At 37.3% G+C, this 23,007-nt stretch overlaps 1 protein-coding gene across 2 annotated transcripts in view; it reads right to left on the bottom strand.

The window, feature by feature from the left end:
* COG6 (component of oligomeric golgi complex 6) overlaps window positions 1–23,007 on the bottom strand; it is a 149,700-nt gene that overhangs the window by 89,613 nt on the left and 37,080 nt on the right. For both annotated transcript variants that reach the window (XM_004388073.1, XM_023742224.1), the window contains exons 5-10: window positions 18,613–18,724; window positions 16,744–16,826; window positions 15,841–15,911; window positions 12,789–12,882; window positions 5,529–5,657; window positions 5,360–5,451 (exon numbers count right to left, since the gene is read on the bottom strand). In XM_004388073.1, coding sequence (XP_004388130.1) covers window positions 5,360–5,451; window positions 5,529–5,657; window positions 12,789–12,882; window positions 15,841–15,911; window positions 16,744–16,826; window positions 18,613–18,724 — 581 coding nt within the window. The remainder of the gene's footprint in view (window positions 1–5,359; window positions 5,452–5,528; window positions 5,658–12,788; window positions 12,883–15,840; window positions 15,912–16,743; window positions 16,827–18,612; window positions 18,725–23,007) is intronic.

Consider the following 23,007-nt stretch of genomic DNA (forward strand, 5'->3'; position numbering starts at 1 on the left):
GTGAAATTAGGGCATTTCCAGATAAACAGAAGTTTAGGGAATTTGCAAAAACCAAACCAAAATTACAAGACATACTAAAGGGAGTCCTCCAGTTAGAAAATTAGTAACATCAGATAATAACCCAAGACTAGAACATAGGACAGAGCAACCAGATATCAACCCAGATAGGGAAGACACAAAAATAAATCAAAGCTAAAACACTGAAAATAGGGAAACAGATGTCAATATGTAAAAGATGACAACATTAAAACAAAAAACGGGGACTTAAAACATGTAGACACAGATTTTTCAAATGGAGAGGAAGTCAAGGCAATATAAAGAAATAAAAGACTGGTATAAACTTAGAAAAATAGGGGTAAATATTAAGGTAACCACAAAGGAAACTAACAATCCTACAAGTCAAAATAAAAAACTAGAAAAATATAAAGACTGAGCAAACAAAATCAACAACAATGAAAAAGATGAAAAGAAAACACAAAGGAAAATTAAGTGAAACAAAGAAACTGTGAACACACAAAAAAAGACATCAAAATGACAGCACTGAACTCATACCCATCAATAATTATGCTGCATGTAAATGGACTAAAGGCACCAATAAAGAGACAGAGACTATCAGATTGGATAAAAAAACACGATTCGTCTATATGCTGCCTACAAGAGACACATCTGAGACTTAAAGACACAAAAACTAAAACTCAAAGGTGGAAAAAAATATATCAAGCAAACAACACACAAAAAAGAGCAGAGTGCCAATATTAATCTCTGACAAAATAGACTGTAAAGAAAAATCCACTATAAAAGATAAGGAAGGACACTATATAATGATTAAAGGGTCAATACACCAGGAGGACATAACTATAATAAATATTTACACACCCAATGACAGGGCTACAAAATACATGAAACAAACTCTAACAGCACTCAAAAGAGAGATAGACACCTTCACAACAGTAGTAGGAGACTTCAAAACACCACTTTTGGTGAAGGACAGAACATCCAGAAAGAAGCTCAACAAAGACACAGAAGAATTAATGCTATAATCAACCACCTTGATCTCACAGACATATACCAAACACTCCACCTAACAGCACCCAAGAATATTTTCTTTTCCAATGCACATGGAACATTCCCCAGAATAGACCACCTATCAGTCCATAAAGCAAGCCTTAACAAAATCCAAAGCACTGAAATATTACAAAGCATCTTTTCTGACCTTAAAGCCATAAAAGTAGAAATTAACAACAGAAAAGACAAGGAAAAAAATCAAACACATGGAAACTGAACAACACCTTGCTCAAAAACTACTGGGTAATGGAAGAAATTAAAGATGGAATAAAGAAATTCATAGAATCAAACGAGAATAAAAACACATCCTACCACAACCTATGGGACACAGCAAAAGTAGTGCTCAGAGGTCAGTTTATAGCAATAAATGCACACATCCAAAAAGAAGAAAGGGCCATAATCAAACATTAACCCTACATCTGGAACAAGCAGAAAGAGAATAAGAAAAGAAGCCCTCAGGTGACAGAAGAAAGGAAATAATAAGAATTAGAGGAAAATTAAATGAAGAAGAGGATAGAAAAACAATTGAGTTAACAAGACCAAAAAAAGCTGGTTCTTTGAAAAGACCAACAAAACTGACAAACCACTGGCCAAACTGACAAAAGAAAAACAGGAGAAGAAGCAGATAACCTGTATAAAAAATGAGATGGGTGATATCACAACACACCCAACTGAAATTAAAAGAATCATTAACAGAATACTATGAAAAATTGTACTCTAACACATTTGAAAACCTAGAGGATATGGACAAATTTGTAGAAACTCACTACCTACCTAAACTAACACAAACAGGGGTAGGACAACTAAATAAACCCATAACAAAAGAAGAGATTGAAAAGGTAATTAAAAAACTCCCAACCAAAAAAAAATCCTGGCCTGGATAGCTTCACTGGAGCATTCTACCAAAGTTTCAGAGAAGAGTTAAACACCACTACTACTGAAGGTATTTCAGAGCATAGAAAAGGATGGAATACTCCCAAACTCATTCTATGAAGCCAGCATAACCTTGATACCAAATCCAGATAAAGACACCAGAAAAAAAGAAAATTATAGAACAATATCCCTCATGAACATTGACACAAAAATCCTCAACAAAATTCTACCCAACAGAATTCAGCAACATATCAAAAAAATAATTCACCATGATCAAGTGGGATTTATATACCAGGTACACAGGGATGGTTCCACATTAGAAAAACAATCAGTGTAATCCACCACATTAATAAAACAAAAGACAAGAACCACATGATCTTCTCAATTGATGCAGAAAAGGCATCTGACAAAGTCCAACACCCATTCATGATAAAAACTCTCAACAAACAAGGAATAGAAGGGAAATTCCTCAATATAACTAAGTGTATTTATACAAAGCCAACAGCCAACATCATCCTAAATGGAGAGACTTTGAAAGCATTCCCCTTGAGAATGGGAACCAGACAAGGATGCCCTTTATCACCACTCTTATTCAACATTGTGCTGGAGGTCCTAGCCAGAGCAATTAGGCTAGAAAAAGAAATAAAGACCACCAAATTGGTAAGGAAGAAGTCAAAGTATCTCTATTTGCAGATGATATGATCTTATACACAGAAAACCCCAAAGAATCCACAAGAAAACTACTGGAACTAATAGAAGATTTCAACAAAGTATCAGCATACAAGATAAACATACAAAAATCAGCTGGATTCCTTTACACCAACAAAGAGAACCTCGAAGAGGAAATCACCAAATCAATACCATTTACAATATCCCCCAATAAGATAAAATACTTAGGAATAAATCTAACCAGAGATGTAAAAGATTTATACAATGAAAACTATAAAACACTACTGCAAGAAACCAAAAAAGACCTGCATAACTGGAAAAACACACCTCGCTCATGGATAGGAAGACCCAACATTGTGAAAATGTCAATTCGACCCAAAGCGATTTACAGATGCAATGCAATCCTGATCCAGATTCCAACGGCATTTTTTAATGAAATGGAGAAACAAATCACCAACTTCGTATGGAAAGGGAAGAGGCCCCAAATAAGTAAAGTACTACTCAAGAAGAAGAACAAAGTAGGAGGCCACACACTACCTGATTTTAGAACCTATTATACTGGCACGGTAGTCAAAACAGCCTTGTACTGGTACAACAACAGATAGACAGACCTGTGGAACAGAATTGAGAATTCAGACATAAATTCATCCACCTATGAGTAGCTGATATTTGACAAAGGCCCAAAGTCCGTTAATTGGGGAAAAGACAGTCTCTTTAACAAATGGTGCTGGCATAATTAGATATCCCTCTGCAAAACACTGAAATGAGATCCATACCTCACACCACGCACAAAAACTAACTCAAAATGGATCAAAGACTTAAATATGAAGTCGAAAACGATAAAGATCATGGAAGAAAAAATAGGGACAACGCTGGGAGCCCTAATACATGGCATAAACACAATACGAACCATAAGTAACAATGTACAAGCACCAGCAGAGAAACTAGATAACTGGGAGCTCCTGAAAATCAAACACGTATGCTCATCAAAAGACTTCACCAAAAGAGTCAAAAGACAACCAACAGACTGAGAAAAAGGTTTTGGCTACGACAAATCCGGTCAGCATCTAAACTCTAAAATCTATAAGATACTGCAAAACCTCAACAACAAAAAGACAAATAACCTAATTAAAAACTGGGCAAAGGATATGAACAGGCACTTCACCAAAGAAGGTATTCAGGTGGCTAACAAACACATGAAGAAATGCTCACGATCATTAGACATTAGAGAAATGGAGATCAAAACTACAATGAGATATCATCTCACCCCATCAAGGCCAACATTAATCCAAAAAACACAAAATAATAAATGCTGGAAAGGTGTGGAGAGACTGGAACACTCATACACTGTCGGTGGGAATGCAAAATGGGACAACCACTTTGGAAATCGATTTGGCGCTTCCTTAAAAAGCTAGAAATAGAAGTACCATACGATCCAGCTATCCCGCTCCTTAGAATATATCCTAGAGAAATAACAGCCGTCACACAGATAGATATATGCACACCCGTGTTCACTGCAGCACTGTTCACAATAGCAAAAAGATGGACATAACCTAGGTGCCCATCAATGGACGAACGGATAAACTGTGGTATATCCACACAATGGAATACTATGCAACAATAAAGAACAACAATGAAGCCATGAAATATCTTGTAACATGGAAGAAGCTGGAGGGCATTATGCTGAGTGAATTTATTCAGTCACAGAAGGACAAATATTGTATAAGACCACTATTATAAGAACTCAAGAAAAGGTTTAAACACAGAAGAAAACATTCTTTGATAGTTACAAGGGTGGAGAGGGAGGGTCAGGGTCATTTTCTAACTAGATAGTAGGTAAGAATTATCTTAGGTGAAGGAAAGGACAGCACAGACTACAGGGGAAGTCAGCACAACTGGACTAAACCAAAGAAGTTTCCTGAATACAATCAAACACTTTGAGGGACAGAGTAGCAGGGGTAGGGATCTGGGGACCATGCTTTCAGGTGACATCTAGGTCAACTGGCATAACAAAGCTTATTAAGAAAATGTTCTGCATCCTACTTTGGTGAGTGGCGTCTGGGGTCTTAAAAGCTTGCAAGCGGCCATCTATGATGCATCAAATGGTCCCAACCACCTGCAGTAAAGGAGAATGAAGAACACCAAAGACACAAGGAAAGTAGCAGGCCAAGAGACAGAAAGGGCCACATAAACTGGAGACTTCATCAGCCTGCGACCAGAAGAACTAGATGGTGCCCGGCTACCACCAATGACTGCCCTGATAGGGAACACAACAGAGAGCCCTGGATGGAACAGAGGAAAGGAGGGGTATAAAACTCAAATTCTAGTAAGAAGACCAGACCTAATGGTCTGAGACTGGAGGAACCCCGGAAAGCATGGCCCCTGGATTCTCTACCAGCCCAGAACTAAAACAATTTCTGATGCCAACTCTTCAGACAGGGATTGGACTGGACAGTGGGACAAAGTGATACTCGTGAGGAGTGTGCCTCTTAGCTCAAGTAGATACATGAGACTAAACGGGCAGCTTCTGTCTGGAGGTGAGATGGGAAGGCAGAGAGGGTTAGGAGCTGGTTGAATGGAAATGGGGAATCAGGGGTAGAAAGGAGGAGTGTGCTGTCACAGTATGGGGAGAGCAATCAGGGTCTCAAAACAATGTGTGTACAAATTTTTGTATGGGGAAAAAAATAGAAACTGAGAAGCGATGTATCATTGTCTATGCTTAGTCTTTAGCAATAACAAACTATAGGCTCACCTTGTGTAGTTACATGCTTTAAAAGAGCTTCAAGATGTTCCTTTTCAGAAGCAGTAGCTTGATGGAGCCAAGCCAACATATCTCCAACATACCTAATAAAAACTAAATGCTAGTAAAGATTTCCTTGGGAAGAAACATCAACTAGTATAATATTGTCTGATTACTATACCTTAAAGGGTCATGGGAGTGCATTTCAATGGGTCTAGGTGTACCTCCTGGACCCCCTCTTGTAAGAGCATCAATAAATCCACGAACAACTGTACTTCTTCTGGCTGTTCCAAATTCATCTAATGTATACCTAAAAGAAACAAGTTATGTGAAAAACAGTTGTTTTCCTTTGTTATGATTATGTTACACTCTTCATGCAATTTCTGAGATAAGAAAGACATCTAAAGCCTTACTTAGGCACTCTCTCAAGCAATATTACTTTTAAAAAGTAAAAAATATTTATAAGGTAACTTTACCATAATGAAAATTCAGTTTAAAGGTTGTTATTTTTACTCATTGTTAGAAAGAATGGTGGGATTTGGGACTAAAAAAGGGGTGGTGGAGGCAAGGGACAGTGTGGCAGATCTTGTAAAAGTAAAATATCAAGCCCAGGTGGAAATCCTAGACTCTTCAGGTTTCAGTACATTTGCAGTCCAAAACATGATAGTCTTTTTTTTTACACAAGGCCACATCTACTTCTCAGAGGCTAGCTATAACTAGAACTTGGCAATTAAAAAATAACTCTTTCTTCTGTATTAAAAAATTCCACTTTACACTTATCATAATTTACCACCAAAATTTGCCCCCAAAATACCATACATTTTTAAAAGTTTATTTTGACTCCAGTATTACACATATTAGATATTCCTTCAATTAACTGACCAACCATGCATACAGAGCAAACATCTTTTTCTACGTACATTTATAAGATACAAAATGTGGTTAAAAGGGAAAAAAAAAAGCTTCCTATGAGTTGGAATCAATTCAACAGCACACAACAACAACCGAAGGGAATTGGTAGGGAAGGGAAACTTTGAATTGAGGAGGATAATTTAAAGGAAACTTTATGAGAAGGATGGCTTGGAGTTGCCAAGAGTATCCATTCCTTTGACTAGAACCGGCCTTTATTTCTGATTATCACCTCCGTTCCCTCCTCTCAATTGAAAGTTCTATTTCAAAAACACAGGAAAACAAAATAATTTTTCATAATCCTATGCCAGTAGATTTTAGACCCATAACTCTTAAATCTCTAAACACTGTTCTATCAGACCAAATAGTAAGAACTGTTTGTAATTTATTTTTAAAAAAACAACTAAAATTTCTCAAACGTTTCCAAAATTAATTTCTCAAGCTATAATACTGCTGTTTAAATTTTTTTGTTGTTGTTGAGAATAAACACAGAAAAACATACACAAATTCAACAATTTCAACATGAACAATTCAGTAACACTGATTATATTCTACGAGTTGTGTAACCATTCTCACTCCCCTTTTCCAAATTGTTCCTCCCCCATTAACATAAACTCACCGCTCTAGGTGTCCTATCTAATCTTTTGAGTTGCTATTGTCAATTTGATTCCATATAGACAGCTCTTAAAAGAGCACAATACTCAAGGCAGACATTTTTACTAGTTAAGCTAAACTATTATTTGGTTTAAACAAGACTTCAGGGTATATTTTCAGTTTGAGGTTTAGAGATTATCTCAGGGCAGTAATTTTGGGGGTTTATCCAGCCTCAATGACTCCAGAAACCCTGGATTCCATGAAATTTGAAACTATGTTCTACAATTTCATCCTTTTGATCAGGATTCTTCTATGGAATCTTTGATCAAAATGTTCATTAATGGTAACTGGGAACCATCCCACACCAGCTTCTGGTCTCATGACAAAAGAGGCAACTTGCTCATGGAGGCAATTAGCCACACATTCCATTTCCTCTCCCTATTCCTGACTCTCTTTCTTCCCTTGTTGCTCCAGACGAATACATGTACCCTGGATGGCTTGCAAGCTTTTAAGACCCCAAGCACCATGCAACGAACTAGGAGACAGAATGGAAGCAATAAACACAATGTGAGGCCAATTAACTGGTATGTCCCATGAAACCATGACCCTAAACCTCCAGAACAAGAAACCAAACCCCAAGAGGTGTGCCTCAGCAGCTACTCTTTTGTTGTTGTTGTAAATATACTTATAACTTCTGCCAATTCAACTTTTTATAGGTGTACAATTTATGGACATCAACTATATTAAGGAGCTATGTAACCCTACCCTTAATCAATGCAATTTTCCCATCACTGTAAACAGAAACTCAGTGCTTTATAAGCAGTAACTCCTTCCCCCCCCCATCCCCATAGCCACTAATAAATTTTGGTCTGCATACATTTGCCTATTCTTGTCTTTTATATAAGTGAGGTCATACAATATTTGTCCTTTTGTGATTGACTTATTTCAGTTGGTATAACGTCTTCAAACTCATTCCATGTTGCAGCATGTATCAAGACTTCATTTCTCTTTATGGCTTAGTATTCCACTGTATGTATGCACCACATTTTGTTTATCCATTCATCTGTTGATGGGCATTTAGGTTGTTTCCACCTTTTGGCTATTGTGAACGGTGCTGCAATGAACACTAGTGTACAAATCTCTGAGTCTCTGTTTTCAAGTCTTTTCGGTATATACCTAGGAGTGGAACTGCTGGGTCATCTGGTAGTTCTATTTTAGTTTTTTGAAGGACCACCACACTGTTTCCCACACTGGCTGTACCATTTTGCATTCCTACCAGCAATGAATAAGGGTTCCAATTTCCCCACATTCTTGCCAACATTTGCTATTTTTCAGGGTTTTTTTTTTTTTTTTTTTTTTATCTTAGCCATTCTAGTTGGAGTAAAATGGTACCTCATTGTGGTTTTGATTTACATCTCCCTGATGGTTAATAACATAGAGCATCTTTTTGTGTGTTTGGTGGCCATCTGAATGTCCTCTTCAGTGAAATGTCTATTTATGTCCTTTGCCCATTTTTGATTGGGTTATTTATATCTTTTTGTTGTTAAGTTGTTAAAGTTTTATATATATTTTGGTTATTAGATTCTTATCAGATATATGGTTTCTGAAGATCTGCTTTTTTTAATATACCACATAGTTTAAAAAAAAACACTTTTTTTAAATATAAGAAAGCTAGAAAAAGCAGTATTTTCAAATAAAAGAAAAAAGTAAAGTGGTCAGTAGATACAAATTTTTAGAAATCTGAATCTTTCTTAAGGACTGTTTACTACTATCCAGACTGTCCTTTATATGTGTGTGTGTGTGTTTTCAGTTAAAAGGAAATAGTTTTGAAATTCCCTGCATGACACATTCACATAAACCAAAAAACCAAACCTGTTGCCCTCGAGTCAATTCCAACTCATAGCGACCCTATAGGACAGAGTGGAACTGCCCCATGGACTTTCCAAGGAGTGCCTGGTGGATGTGAACTGCTGACCTTTTGGTTAGCAGCCATAGCACTTAACCATTATGCCACCAGGGTTTCCACATATTCACAAGGAAAGGGAAAACGCAATATGGAGCTAAGTTTGCTAAAATGCATCACTGTCATGCATCATTTTCTTTTTTTCAAAAAACAAAACTGAACAAAAATGCTCACTTCTATTTTTTTTCCCTCATGCTCTTAAATTATAATTTTGTTTAATAGGGAAAAGGTATTCTTACAAACAATCACCCAATTCTAAGAAATAATAAACTTATGCTCAGATTACTTACCCATTACAGCAAAAAAATTCACAAACTATTAACTTTTTAACTATATAAAACTAATCCTCACTCCCAAGACCCTTCTGATCACATTAAGCAAAAATAATATAATTTCTTTTCTAGGACTGACCACTGTGACCACAAGTTATATTAGAAACAAGTGAATCTACTGGCATTCTAAATGGGGGGAAATTATCAAACCTGGCAAACAATGAAATTTAATATGCACAATAGTATGAAATACCAATAAACAATATTAATGCAAAAACTTTCTGCAGGAAGACATCCGAAGCAAAAATAGCATGAGCTACAGTGAGCCTTCAATATCATCTATAGACATGAAACATCTTTTCCCAAAGAAGAAAACTTCCTTAACAAGGGTCAAAAATTCAAAATGCAACCTTTACAAAGTTGAATGTTAAAATTATGTAAATACCCTAATATACCTACAGTTAAAATGAAAAATTAAAAACCCCATTTTTTATTATGCTCAGTTACATAAAAAGAAGAAAAATTTTGGTCAAAAAGCAAATTAAAAAAGAATAGTAGAATGCTCTCTTATTAATGCAACAAATACATAAAGAATGAAAAAAATCAGCATTGTACATATGAGTACATTCTTAAACAATTTATATTCCACAGGAATATAAACATTACCAAAGGAAAAAAGAAATCAATTTTTTTATTTCCATTTATAATAAATTTCTTTTTTAAGAAATATTTGTGTTGATTTATTAAAAGTTACTAATGCATTTCAAGAGACTCAACGGGCAGCTTCTGTCCGGAGGCGAGATGGGAAGGCAGAGAGGGTTAGGAGCTGGTTGAATGGACATGGGGAATCAGGGGTAGAAGGGGGAGTGTGCTGCCACAGTAAGGGGAGAGCAATTAGGGTCATATAACAATGTATGTATAAATTTTTGTATGGGAGACTAACTTGAAATGTAAACTTCATTTAAACAACAATAATTTTAAAAACAAGTTACTAATGTATGAGCATTCCAGTTACATACTGAGAAGAATTCACTCAGGGAATTCAATAACTGACGTTCTCCTCACACATGATACCTACATACCAGAGACATAAAAACAGTGAAACTTTACACACTACTTTACTTATACACTGCCATCTGGTGGCTAGTGTGATTATCAAGTTTCCCCTAAATTCAAGGAAACAACCACTTTGAAAATAATGTTCCCTTTTAGCAAACATGTTATCTTAATCAACTAGTCTTCAAAACCTACTTCTTCCCCACTCAGTTTCCAAATGCCTCTCAAAATCAGATAGCTCTGAGTTGATTCTGACTCATGGCGATCGCACGTGCACCAGAGTAGATCTGTGCTCCACAGGGTTTTCAAAGGCTGCTTTTTCTGAAGTAGATCACCAGGCCTTTCTTCTGAGGTACCTCTGGGTGAACTCGACTCACCAACCTTTGGTTAGCAGCCTAGTACTTAAACACTTGATCATTTGCACTACCCAGCTGTCGTCGAGTCGACCTCCAACTCACGGCAGCCCTATGTGTGTCAGAGTAGAACTGTGGTCCATAGAGTTTTCAACAGCTGATTTTTTGGAAGTAGATCACCAACCAACCTTTTCTTCTGAGGTGACTCTGGGTGGACTCGATCCACCAACCCTTTGGTTAGCAGCTGAACACATTAATCGTTTGTACCACCCAGTGACTTCTGAATGTCTCTCACAATCTTTCAAATTGCACTAATGCCCCCATTCCCTGTCATGCAGCCTTTAGAGATAAACTTTGTCTCTCTATTTTAGCTCTACTCTTTGTCTTTGACGCTTTTTCCACGGCTGTGATTTAGACCTTTAATACACCCTTTTTAGTTGATAGCTTTCTATTTTTTTCCTTTCAAAATAAAAACAACAGCTAATACTGAGTGATGCCGTCAAGTCTTATGCGAAGTATCTTATGTGAACAATCAATTTCCACTGCACAACCACCCTGTAAGATAGGCACTATTATTATCCTCATTTTACAGCCAAGGAAACGGAAACTTAAAAATGTTCCAGGGCTTGTCAAAGAAATCTGACTCAAGAGCCTACCTTCTAAACCATTATATAATACCGCTGCTTTTCAAGTGTCAACCAAAGATCATAATTTAGTAAAAATGGATTTACATGGTAGCAGACAAGGTAACACATTACTAAAATCAAACACTACAGGTTTTAAGTACTTAACGACTCTAATAATCAACACCAATACCTTAAACTGAAAAAGTTGGGAAAGAAATTTCTAAGTAGATATAATCTGTTGAGCTGCAGATCAACAGTGAGCATTAGCTTATCATATGTACATGCACAGCATTCAAGGCTATTATGATCTACCCCTTGCTACTAATCTAATAGTCAGTGCAAGCTCTTGCAATTAATTTCCCAAAGACACATGTTCTTTCTCAATCCACATCCTTACACCTACTGTTCCCTCTTCTCTCCCCAGAAAACACCTATTCAACCTTGCCTTAGGGAACTTTCTTTGAGTTCATCCCCTTTCCCTACCGCAGAATCACTAGAGTCATACTGTATGATCCCACAGCACCTGAGACATGACTGCTAGAATAGCAATTACATATTCTATTAAAATGGATTCGTCTGTATCTATTTCCATAAAATAAAATAATCTGAGGGCAGGGTTTTATAGATATTGTATATCTAGCACTTAGAATGGTGTACTCTTATCTTAAACAACTGTCCCAGCATTTGTGTTCTGAAACTTTACTACAGAGGATATGAAAAGTTCCACTCAGAAAGTAATGGGGAAATCCCCTAAAAATATCATAAGGAGCATCTGAAAGGGATGATTCAGAGTAGGCTTAAATGCCTATGTAGAAGCATCTTGGCTTTCTATTCCCTTAATTAAGTCATCTTTCTCTTGATCTCCCTAAAGCTCATTTTCATATTACTATAGGCATTAAAAAACAGTATTTAATTTTACTTCATATGGGAAATGAAAGAATAAAATTATAGAATAATAAAAATATATATCACTCTCTCCCACTGCCAACAAGTTGACCCTGGTGGTGCAGTGGTTAAGATCTACAGCGAGCTAAAGCTGCTAACCAAATGGTCAGCAGTTTGAATCCACCAGCCACTCCTTGGAAACCCTATGGAGCAGTTCTACTCTGTCCTATAGGGTCACTATGAGAAAATATACATATGAACAAGTTAACAATGCATAGGATTTTTATCCACAGCATTACTACATATCTCACGGCTGGCAGAGATTACAGGATCAAAGTCCCCAGCCTCTCTTTTCTTGCATCCTGTTAATAGATCCCTGATTTTCCATTCTCTTTTTTTCATCTCTGGGTAGTTATATCCCTAAGTCCCCATTTGGTCTCCTCTCCAGGGCAGGGTTGATGGAGGAATTTTAGTTATTTATAATTCCAAGGTAGTTAATAAAATGACAGATTGGGGGAAAGCTCCATAATCTCTATATAAACAAGAGGCAGTCTAGATATAGGGGATCCTGTTTTTTCCCCTCCATATCGTATTCTACAGTAAGTAATATGCAAATACATTCACATTCCAATGATATACACACAACATAAGGTAAAAATATCACTGTGAATTACCAAAAATATTGCTCACACTACTACATATGAATTTGACAACACTGGAAATTAATGTAAATTATCAAAGAAAATGTAGGTTTATCTTTTTTTCATGAGGAAAGTCACCAACTTGTATAAGACAGGTCTATCCTGCAGGGCTTCCACTGCCTGAGTTAATACTGGAGATATGTCACATGATTCTTGTGTCAACGTTCTGCACTCACCTGAAAAATAATTAACATTGTAACTCTTGTTAAATTAAAATTAGGTCTTCATTATGCCCATTGCACACCAGGAATCTAAATTCTGTAGCAAATTTCACATGAAAAGACTGCTTGGAAAATTCTAGAGAATATGCAATCAGAAACTAGTTATGTTGTCACTCAAACCAAAAATTTATGCTTAAGTATTTATATAACTTTAAATGACCACATATGCCATCTGGTACAACCCAAATCTCTATTTTAGTATTATAATAAACTACAGTTCTGAAGAAACTGGTCAACAAACAAATATTTACTGAATAACTGCTATACAGGAGCCCTGGTGGCAGAGTAGTTAAAGCAGTTTGAACCCACGAGCCACTCCACAGGAGAAAGACGTAGCACTCTGTGCCCGTAAAGGTTTGCAATCTTAGAAACCCTATGGGGCAGTTCTACTCTGTCCTGCAGGGTCGCTATGAGTCGGAATCAACTCGACGGCAGCAGGTCTGGAACTGCTATACACGTGGCAGTGTGCTAGATTCAGCGGGAAAGGGGGGTACATGAAAAATTACATTTCTTAAGCAGCTTGCTAAAATCGTTTATGTGGATAATTAATACATGGTAGTAAAATTTTAATTTCAAAATAGTCTGGATTTTAAGCTCTTAGAAGAAATCTCTGTGCTTACATTTTACTATTCTGATTTTATTCATAAAATGTTTCCTAAGTGCCTATTACAGTCAAAGAAGTTAGAACCTGTTTGGAAATTCCTAACTTTCTGGTGTATGTGACTGAGAAAAAAAACACATGCATGTATGGAATTAGAGGTATCTTAAAATGACTTCACAGTCCCTAAGAGTCAGAGCCCAGTTTGGAACCATTATGCTGGACGTCACGTGAACGCAGAGTCATGTGAGGCAATGCCCTTACCTGAACACAGGGTAGCATGCTCTAAGTGCTACATAAGAATTTCCAGCAGTAAGTGCTCAGGGATGGGAAAAGACACTGTGATTCGAGGCAGTCACGGAAAGTTCCAGGAAGGTAGAGAATCCAAGTTCAGCCTTGAAGGCTGAGATAGGATTTAGACACCGAGAAAACCAGACAACAACAATCCAGATGGAAGAAAACGGTGTGAACAATAAAAGAGGAAGAAAAAGGAGCAGGTTTGGGAGATAAAAAGAGTAAATCATCCTGACTAAAGTCAGTACAGTTCTGGTGCAAATGGTTGACTGGATTTAATGCCAACTCCTTCAGTCAGGTGGTAACACCTATTAAAGTAGCAGTTCTTCTGCTCCATTCTTGCTTGTCCTAACTTACCTGGATGTAACAGGCTGTTTATCTAAACAGTTTATTAAAATTTTTTAAAACAAAAGAATACACATATTAACTAAGTCAAATAAATGACTTGTGACAAGCAAAATAATGACCCTCCCCCCTCCCCCCACTGACTGCTCTGACCAGGATCACAACAGAGGGTTCTGGACAGAGCTGGAGAAGGATGTAGAGCATAATTCTAACTCACAAAAAAAGACCAGATTTACTGGCCTAAAGGAGACTGGAGAAACCTCGAGAGCATGGCCCCCAGACACCCTTTTAGCTCAGTGGTGAAGCTACCTCCGAGGTTCACTGTTCAGCCTGGGAGTGGACAGCCCCATAAAACCAAATGAGACTAACGAGGTACAGGAGTCCAGTGACAAGGGCCAGAAGGCAGAAGGGGACAAGGAAGCTGGTGATAGGGAACCCAAGGTTGAGTAAGGATATTGTTGATGTGTTGTGAGATTGTTAACCATTGTCATAGGGAAACATTTGTAGTAACTGTTAAATGAGAAACTGTTTTGTTCTGTAAGCCTTCATCTTAAGTGAGAATAACAGCACAATTGGAAGAGCGTAGTCAATGTCACTGAACTGTGCATGCAGAAATCTTTGAAACAGTGTATCTTTGGCTATGTGTATTTTCACCAAAAAAAAAAGGTTGAGAAGATAGAGGGTTAATATGTTGTGGGGTTGTTAACCAATGTCATAAAACAACATGTGTACTACTGTTTCATGAGAAACTATTTGTTCTGTAAGCCTTCACCTGAAGTACAATAAAATATTAAAAAAAAAAAAAAATGACCCCCCCAAGATGTCCATATCCTAATCCCTAGAACATGTATGTTACCTTAATGACTCTGCAGATGGAATTAAGGTTATAAACCTTACACTAGGGAGATCATCCTGGATTACCCAGATGACCCCAATGTAACCACACAGGCCCTTTAAAAATGGATGTGGCTGGTAAAAGATTTAATCAGAGGTGAGGTGAAGAAGAGGCAGGAGAGATTCAGAGCTTAAGGGAAACTGGCCCTCTGTGGCTGACTCTGAAGATGGAAGAAGGCCACCAGCCAAGGAATGCTGGTGGTCTCTAGAAGGTGGGGAAGGCCCTTAGTGGACAGCCAGCAAAGAAACTGAAATCTCAGTCCTACAACCACAAGGAACTGAGTCCTGCCAACAAACTGAATGAGCAAGGGAACGGAGGCTTCCCTAGAGCCCCCAGAAGGAGCGCAGGCCTGCCAACATACTGATTTTAGCCTAGCAAAACGCGTGTCGGATTTCTGACCTACAGCTGTGAGATAATCTGGTGGCTTTAAGACACTGAGTTTGTGGGGATCTGTTACTGAAGCAACAGGAAAGTAATATACCATTTATAATACAGTTACGTAAATAACAAGAGATGTCTAATTAATTTGAAGATAATCCAGGGCAGAAATACTGTCGTCTTTTTTTATTCCCATCCTTAATCAAGCACAGTGCTTGGCTGATAGCAGATGCACATAATATGAACACAGTGCACAATATGTTCAAATGCAAACTTTGTTTGTTTTTTTAAATACTTTTTTAGTGCTAAGATCAAAATAGATAAAAATAAAGATCAAGTGATATTAAAAAATTAGTCACTAACAGTTATGAAATCTATACCACATGAAAAACAACTAACTTACTTTGAGTCCATCGGTAAAGTCTTTCATAAGCTGTTTCTTGAAGCAAGGCCATCTGTTCCATAATTTCTAAGCTAAAAAAATTTAAAATTCATTGTAATTTAAACTTCTAGCCAAGAGATACATCTAAGCACCTAATTAGTTTGTTTGATTAAAGAACGATTTGGTTACAGTATATTATTTTTATCATTTTATGAAATTACTTTTCAAAATTTTTTTCAATTAAATAAATGTCAAATTTTAATACCATCACTTAGTTATCCAACTGCCCCTTTACTCTAAACCTGTCAGGGTATAACCTCCCTTTATCCAAAGATAAACAAGGATTAAACTCCTAATTCACAAAATGTAAAAAAAGAAAAAAAAACTGTTTCCCTCGAGTCCATTCCAACTGCCCTGTAGGGTTTCCAAGGAGCAGCTGGTAGATTCAAACTGCCGACCTTTTGGTTAGCAGCTGAGCTTTTAACCACTGTGCCACCAGGGCTCCCACAAAATGTCATGTAGTTTCAAAAGGAATGTAGACCCTAAATCTACTGCCCTGAGATAATCTTTAAACCTTAAACCTAAACTAACCCTTGAACTCTTCTTAAAGCCTAATGATAGTTTAACTTAAGCACTAAAAAAAGGTCTGCCTTGAGCAGTCTGCTCTTTCAAGAACTATCTATATGGGATCAAAGTCATAACAGCAACTTGAAAGATTAGATAATAGGAATCTTAGGGGTCAGTGAGTTTATATTAATGGGAGAGGAACAACTCAGAAAAGGAGGGTAAGAATGGTTGCACAACTCAATGTCACTAAATTGTACATGTAGAAACTGTTAAAAAAAAAAAAAAGAACATAGAATGTCTTTACAATTTCGGAAATATAAGGGGCAATGTAATCACTTCAATGAAAAGGTTACTCACCCTGCCGTTTGTTGGTTTGTTCGCAAGAGAACTTTGACATCATTATGAATTTGTTTTACTCTTCCCAATGCTTTGAAAAAATCCTTTAAAATTAAGAATGACTTTAAAATGTCCATTTTTTTTCAGATAAAAGTACATATAACTCTAATTGAAATTGTACTACAAAAGGAAAACAAATTATTTTGCCTATTCTGATGAAGCCTTCCTATACTGATCTCAACTTTCTCTAAGTTCTTATAAAGGGTGTAAAATATACTTATTCACATTTTAAAACATACATTAATTCAATGCCTAAACAAAACCAAAAACCAAACCTGTTGCTGTCAAGAGGATTCCAACTCATAGCAACCCTACAGGACAGAGTAGAACTGCCCTATAGGGTTTCCAAGGAGCAGCTGGTGGGTTCAAACTACCAACCTTTTATGGTTAGCAGCCAAGCCCTTAACCACTGTGCTACCAGAGCTCCAAAGTGCCATATGGTGTGCTACATGCCAGGGGAAAAATTCATAAAAACAAAAAAATCCCTTTCCTCAAGAAGCATACAGTCTAGTGAGAAAGAAATGCAAATCTAATTATATAAAGCAAAATGTGTATGTATTATATATTTTATGATGTAATTAAGCATGGCGTTCTTATCACTAAAGACAATGTTTCATCTATCTTTTATAGACCTGTTCTTCCCTCCTCACCCAAGAATCAAATAGAGAGTAGGACACCTAACAGGCTCATTAACTACATGTCTGTTGCTCAACACCACACTTCTTTTTCTTTAGCAAAATGTACTGGCATCTCATAGTTTCCAGATAGCCACAAATAGGGTTCCACACATGAAAATAATGCATTTTTTTTTTTAATATGACTAAAGCTAGAAACCTTCTCCTCTACTTTCTGCCAAGCGGAGACAGGGTGAGATGCCAAGTATTTCAAACGTGCAAAGTTCCTTGAAGGATAAGGGAGGTAACCTACTAATAAATAATATATCCAAACCAAATCTTCTCACCTACTTAACTCCCTACACCCAGGTGACTGGTCTCATTCTTGTCTAGGAGGTAAGATCACAGTGACATCAGGGAGAGCCCATCATGATCTCATGTGTCAGAATGCTGACAGCAGGCTTAGATTTACACCCCAACTCAGTTAGGAGGCTAAAGAATTCCTCAGAACATCTTCAAGGAAAAAAAAAGAAATGAATCTTGCTCCTCATATTGAGGTTTTGTAGCACTGTCAATGAATGTGAAAAGAATAATGATAGGTTAAAAAAAGATTAATGAGATGAAAGATAAGCAATTTCCAGGAGAAACAAAAGTTGTAAAAGAAAGAACCTGTGATCACTGTAACATCACTGTAACATCCACAGAAGTGTGACGTAACTATACTATGAGGACTGAAAGAGAGAAACAGTGTGAATGTGTACACGTTTATGCAGGAAGGAGTGGACAGAGGGAGACAGGAGGCTAAATCCTCATATTTCAGGACAGAAAATCAAGTTAAAAATTTAACATAACAATCACGGCATACTCTTTTTAACTATTAAATCTAGAACACAGAATATACAAAAGCAGCAATTAGCAAGGTTGAAATGGTTGCCAAAGATTAGAGGCGGGGAGAAGTGGAAGAGGTGACTCATGCTCTATTATAAGCCTTGTTGTATTCTTTTATTACCTAAATAAATAAAAAAAAATTTGAAAAAATAAAAATTGCAACAAATTAATTTAAAAATGTACCTCATACTTTTCAAATTTAAAATTTTTAAATGTTTTTGGATCAAACTCTATTTTTCAGATGGGAAAATAAAGCCTTAAAAGAGTCATTTCCCTACAGCATCTGTAACCAGTATGCTTTAAAACATCCCAACAGAAAGCAGAATACCTCAGTAACTGGTCCTTCTCTTGTACCTCGGAGAAGACTCATTTCATCAGGAGTCAGCTGGAACTTGGATAAGAAGGCATCTGCAACTTGTGCTCTTATTTCTAATCTTTGGCTACAATAAAAAAAAAACAAACAATAAAAATCACACATGCTATGCATCTGCATAACTAAAACTAATCCTGTCTCTGTGGGACAAAGAATTTAGCTTTGCCCTTTGACTCTGGTTTCTAAAAACAGCCTGGGCAACTTCGGTGGTCTTTGTCTTTCTAAAATAGGCAGGCAAGTAGGGGCTACACAGGCCGCATACCTGGAGAACTTCAGGAACGGAGGGGGGCCTGATATAATCATGCACATTCACTGATTAGACCGATTATAACTCTGCATTAAGGCCCCAGTCATGATGACTAGGGGACCTGGGACCTTGGAGTGCTCTCTGAGCCTCACAGATTGGTGAGAACATCTGTGCGTGGAAGAGGGTGGGCACATCCCTGGGGACAACGGAAGCCTCCTGGTGCTGGGATCTCTCCCAGACCTTGCCTGATGCGTCTCTACGCCTGTATCCTTTCTAGTTATAATAAATGAGTAACTGTAAGTATAGGCAATCGTTTCCATGAGTTCTATCAGTCATTGTAGCAAATTACTGAACCCACCAGGGGCAGTGAGAATCAGCAAAGAGGCTGGTGTTTGCCTACAGGGGGTATTTGGCAGAGGCTAGAAGGACAGAGTCCTAACTTGTGGAGATCCAACTCTGAGTGGTTAAGGTCAGAAAGTGCCAGGTGGGTGGCTGGTATCAGAATGATGAAGTGGGGAAGTGGTAACGAGTTAAATTCACATTTTGGGAATTAGCCTTATATCGGCTACTATTCATATACTCTCCGACAAAATTTTTAAATAAAGATGTGAAAAACTCTCAACATATTCTAAAGCCTCGTTTCTGCTTCAAATATTGGAAGTTCATAGCCTGAAGGTGTTAAGATTAGCTGATGTTGTTCTACTTCAGGTACTTGCACGGAGTAAAAGGAGTTGTTATACAAAAGAAGAAACACGTGCACAAATGATCCCTGCATTATAAATTTTCAGTCACATGTACTTGAATAGTTCACCTTGCAATAACAAGGTTATTATACAGGAAAGAAATATGCTGCTGCTTTCAATTAATTTCCTCTGAGTCACTAAAATACCTTAAGGTTTCAACATGAAGTACACAATAACTAAAAACCATGTCTATTAGCTTTTATTTTACGTTAGAAATAAAAGTCAAGAACTCATTTACTAATTCCTCATAAATGTATAATCACGTCTCCACTTTCAACTTTCCCACTTTTGCTACACACTATCGTAGACTCAAATACATGGGAAAGCTGGACAATGAATAAGGAAGACCAAAGAAGATTTGACACCTTTGAATCACGGTGTTGGCGAAGAATATTGAATATACCATGGACTGCCAAAAGAACAAACAAATCTGTCTTGGAAGAAGTACAGCCAAAATGCTCCTTATGATCAAGCATGTCGAGACTAGTCTCACATACCTTGGACATGTTATCAGGAGGGATCAGTCCCTGGAGAAGGATATCATGCTTGGTAAAGTAGAGGGTCAGTGAAAAAGAGGAAGACCCTCAATGAGATGGACACATACAGTAGCTGCAATAATGGACTCAAGCATAACAACAACTATAAAGATGGTAAAGAACCAGGCAGTGTTTTGTTCTGTTGTACACAGGGTCACTATGAGTCAGAACTGGACTTGATGGCATCTAACAACAACATACTAATAATAAAAAAATCTTTTAAATTATACTATGTAAATGCAATCCATCTAAACAATTTAATTGTTAGAAAAAGGCAGTCTAGTCTGAAATACAATCTCCAAGGACCTAGAAAAATACTAGGTAAGGTCACCATCAAAAAACACTAGTTCACTAGCTGCCTGATCAGAAACCACAGGAGAAAGGCAACATCCTCTGTATTTCAGACCTGAAGATACAGAAGTAAAATTACAGGTTACAAACCAGATCCATTCCTAACTGTGTCTTTAAATCTTTAAGTGGAATTTGTAAATGAGTCAGAACAGGTGTGTAGGCTCAAAGCCTTGTCAGTGCTTTAAAAGCTGCATGTGCAGCAAGTGAAAGTGACTGTGATGACAACAATTTGTTCCGAGTAGGGGTTGGTTCAATCATTTCAAAGGGAGGGCAAATTACGACAACATTAAAGGGCAAGTACCTGTTGTCCTTAAGTGGGAAGTTCATAACCTGGGGACTGCCTGTACTTCATTACTAGCATTGATAAAGAGTCAAATGCTCCTACTGGATAATATAAAGTTACAATGGGAGAATCCTCCAGGTGGCAGTAATGTTCTGCTTATCTCAAATGATAAAGTAAATCACCTAATTAAATTTACACAGGTTTAAGTGGCACATGTCCTTAATCTCTTATTGCTGATTTCTAAAAGTTACCTTAATAGGTTTGGTTTTACACTCTTTAAGCTCGAAGTACTATCATACAGGATTTAAAGTAATAAAAAAAAACTTCAGAAAATTCCTGAGACTGCACATATTAGCCATTTCAACTAAACCTTCTACGAAATTCTTTTGGGTTGATCATTAGAGTAAATTAATTTATAAGGCACAAAGGAAAATCAGGCTCTTTATTTTACAGTTGCACTTTATTTTAACCAAAACTAGTATGACACATATTGATCATACCCCTTAATCATTAAAATTCATTCCAAATAATATGGTTGACATTATCTAAAAATCAATCCATGTAATTAATAAAGACTTGTTGTTAGGTGCCGTCAAGTCGGTTCCAACTCATAGCAACCCTACCTACAACAGAACAAAACACTTCCAGGTCCTGTGACATCCTCACAATCACTGGTGTGTTTGAGCCCATTGGTGCAGCCACTGTGTCAATCCATCTCGTTGAGGGCCTTCCTCTCTTTCACTGACCCTCTACTTTACCAAACATGATGTCCTTCTCCAGGGATTGGTCCCTCCTGATGACACATCCAAAGTATGTGAGACAAAGTCTCACCATCTTTGCCTCTGAGGAGCATTCTGGTTGTACTTCTTCCAAGACAGATTCATTTGTTCATTTGGCAGTCCATGGGATATTCAATATTATTCACGAACACCATAATTCAAAGGGGTCAATTCTTTGGTCTTTCTTATTCATTGTCCAACTTTCACATCCATATGAGGGGACTGAAAACACCCTGGCTTGGGTCATGTGCACCTCAGTCCTTAAAGTAACATCTTTGCTTTTTAACACTTTAAGAGGTCTTTTGCAGATTTTCCCAATGCAATATGTCATGTGATATCCTGACTGTTGTTTTCATGGGCGTTGATTGTGGATCCAAGTAAAGCAAAATCCTTGACAACTTCAATATTTTCTCCATTTATCATGATGTTGCTTATTGGTCCAGTTGTGAAGATTTCTCTTTTCTTTATGGTGAGGTGTAATACCTACTGAAGGCTGTAATCCCTGATCTTGCAGGTTGTGTCATCTGCATAACACAGGTTATGAGTCTTCCTTCAATCCTGATGCCATCTTCTTCTTCATATAGTCCAGTTTTTTGGATTATTTGCTTAACATACAGATTGAATAAGTATGGTGAAAAGATACAACCCTGATGCACACCTTTCCTGACTTTAAACCACACATTATCCCCTTGTTCTACGTACACATTCCTCATGAGCACAATTAAGTGTTCTGGAATTCCCATTCTTCACATTGTTACTCATAATTTGTTATGATCCACATAGTTGAATGCCTTTGCATAGTCAATGAAACACAGGTAAACATCTTTCTGGTATTCTCTGCTTTCAGCCAAGATACACCTGACATGAGCAATGATTTCCCTCAGTTCATGTCCTCTTCTGAATCCGGCTTGAATTTCTGGCAGTTCCCTATCGATGTACTGCTGCAACCACTTTTGAATGATCTTCAGCACAATTTTATTTGTGTGTGATATTAATACTGTTTGATAATTTCTACATTCAGTTGGATCACCTCTCTTTGGAATAGGCATAAATATGGATCTCTTCCAGTCGGCTGGCCAGGTAGCTGTCTTCCAAATTTCTTGGCATAGATGAGTAAGCATCTCCAGTGCTGCACAGTTTGTTGAAACATCTCAACTGGTATTCCACCAATTCCTGGAGCCTTGTTTTTCACCAACGTCTTCAGTGCAACTTGGACATCTTCCTTCAGTACCATTGGTTCTTGACTGATTTCCCTATCAGGTGGTTCTAGGGCCTTTTTTTCCTACTGGAAGGTCACCTGGTGGTTTATTTTGGCCGCCTACTGGAGCCACCCTGTCCTGTTCTTTTTTTGTATGTTTTGATATCGTCTGCTATTTCTGAGACATTCAGGAATTATTTTCTTCATTTATTG

This window comes from Trichechus manatus, unplaced genomic scaffold (genome assembly GCF_000243295.1).
Source record: "Trichechus manatus latirostris isolate Lorelei unplaced genomic scaffold, TriManLat1.0 scaffold00205, whole genome shotgun sequence".
Lineage (NCBI taxonomy): Eukaryota > Metazoa > Chordata > Mammalia > Sirenia > Trichechidae > Trichechus > Trichechus manatus.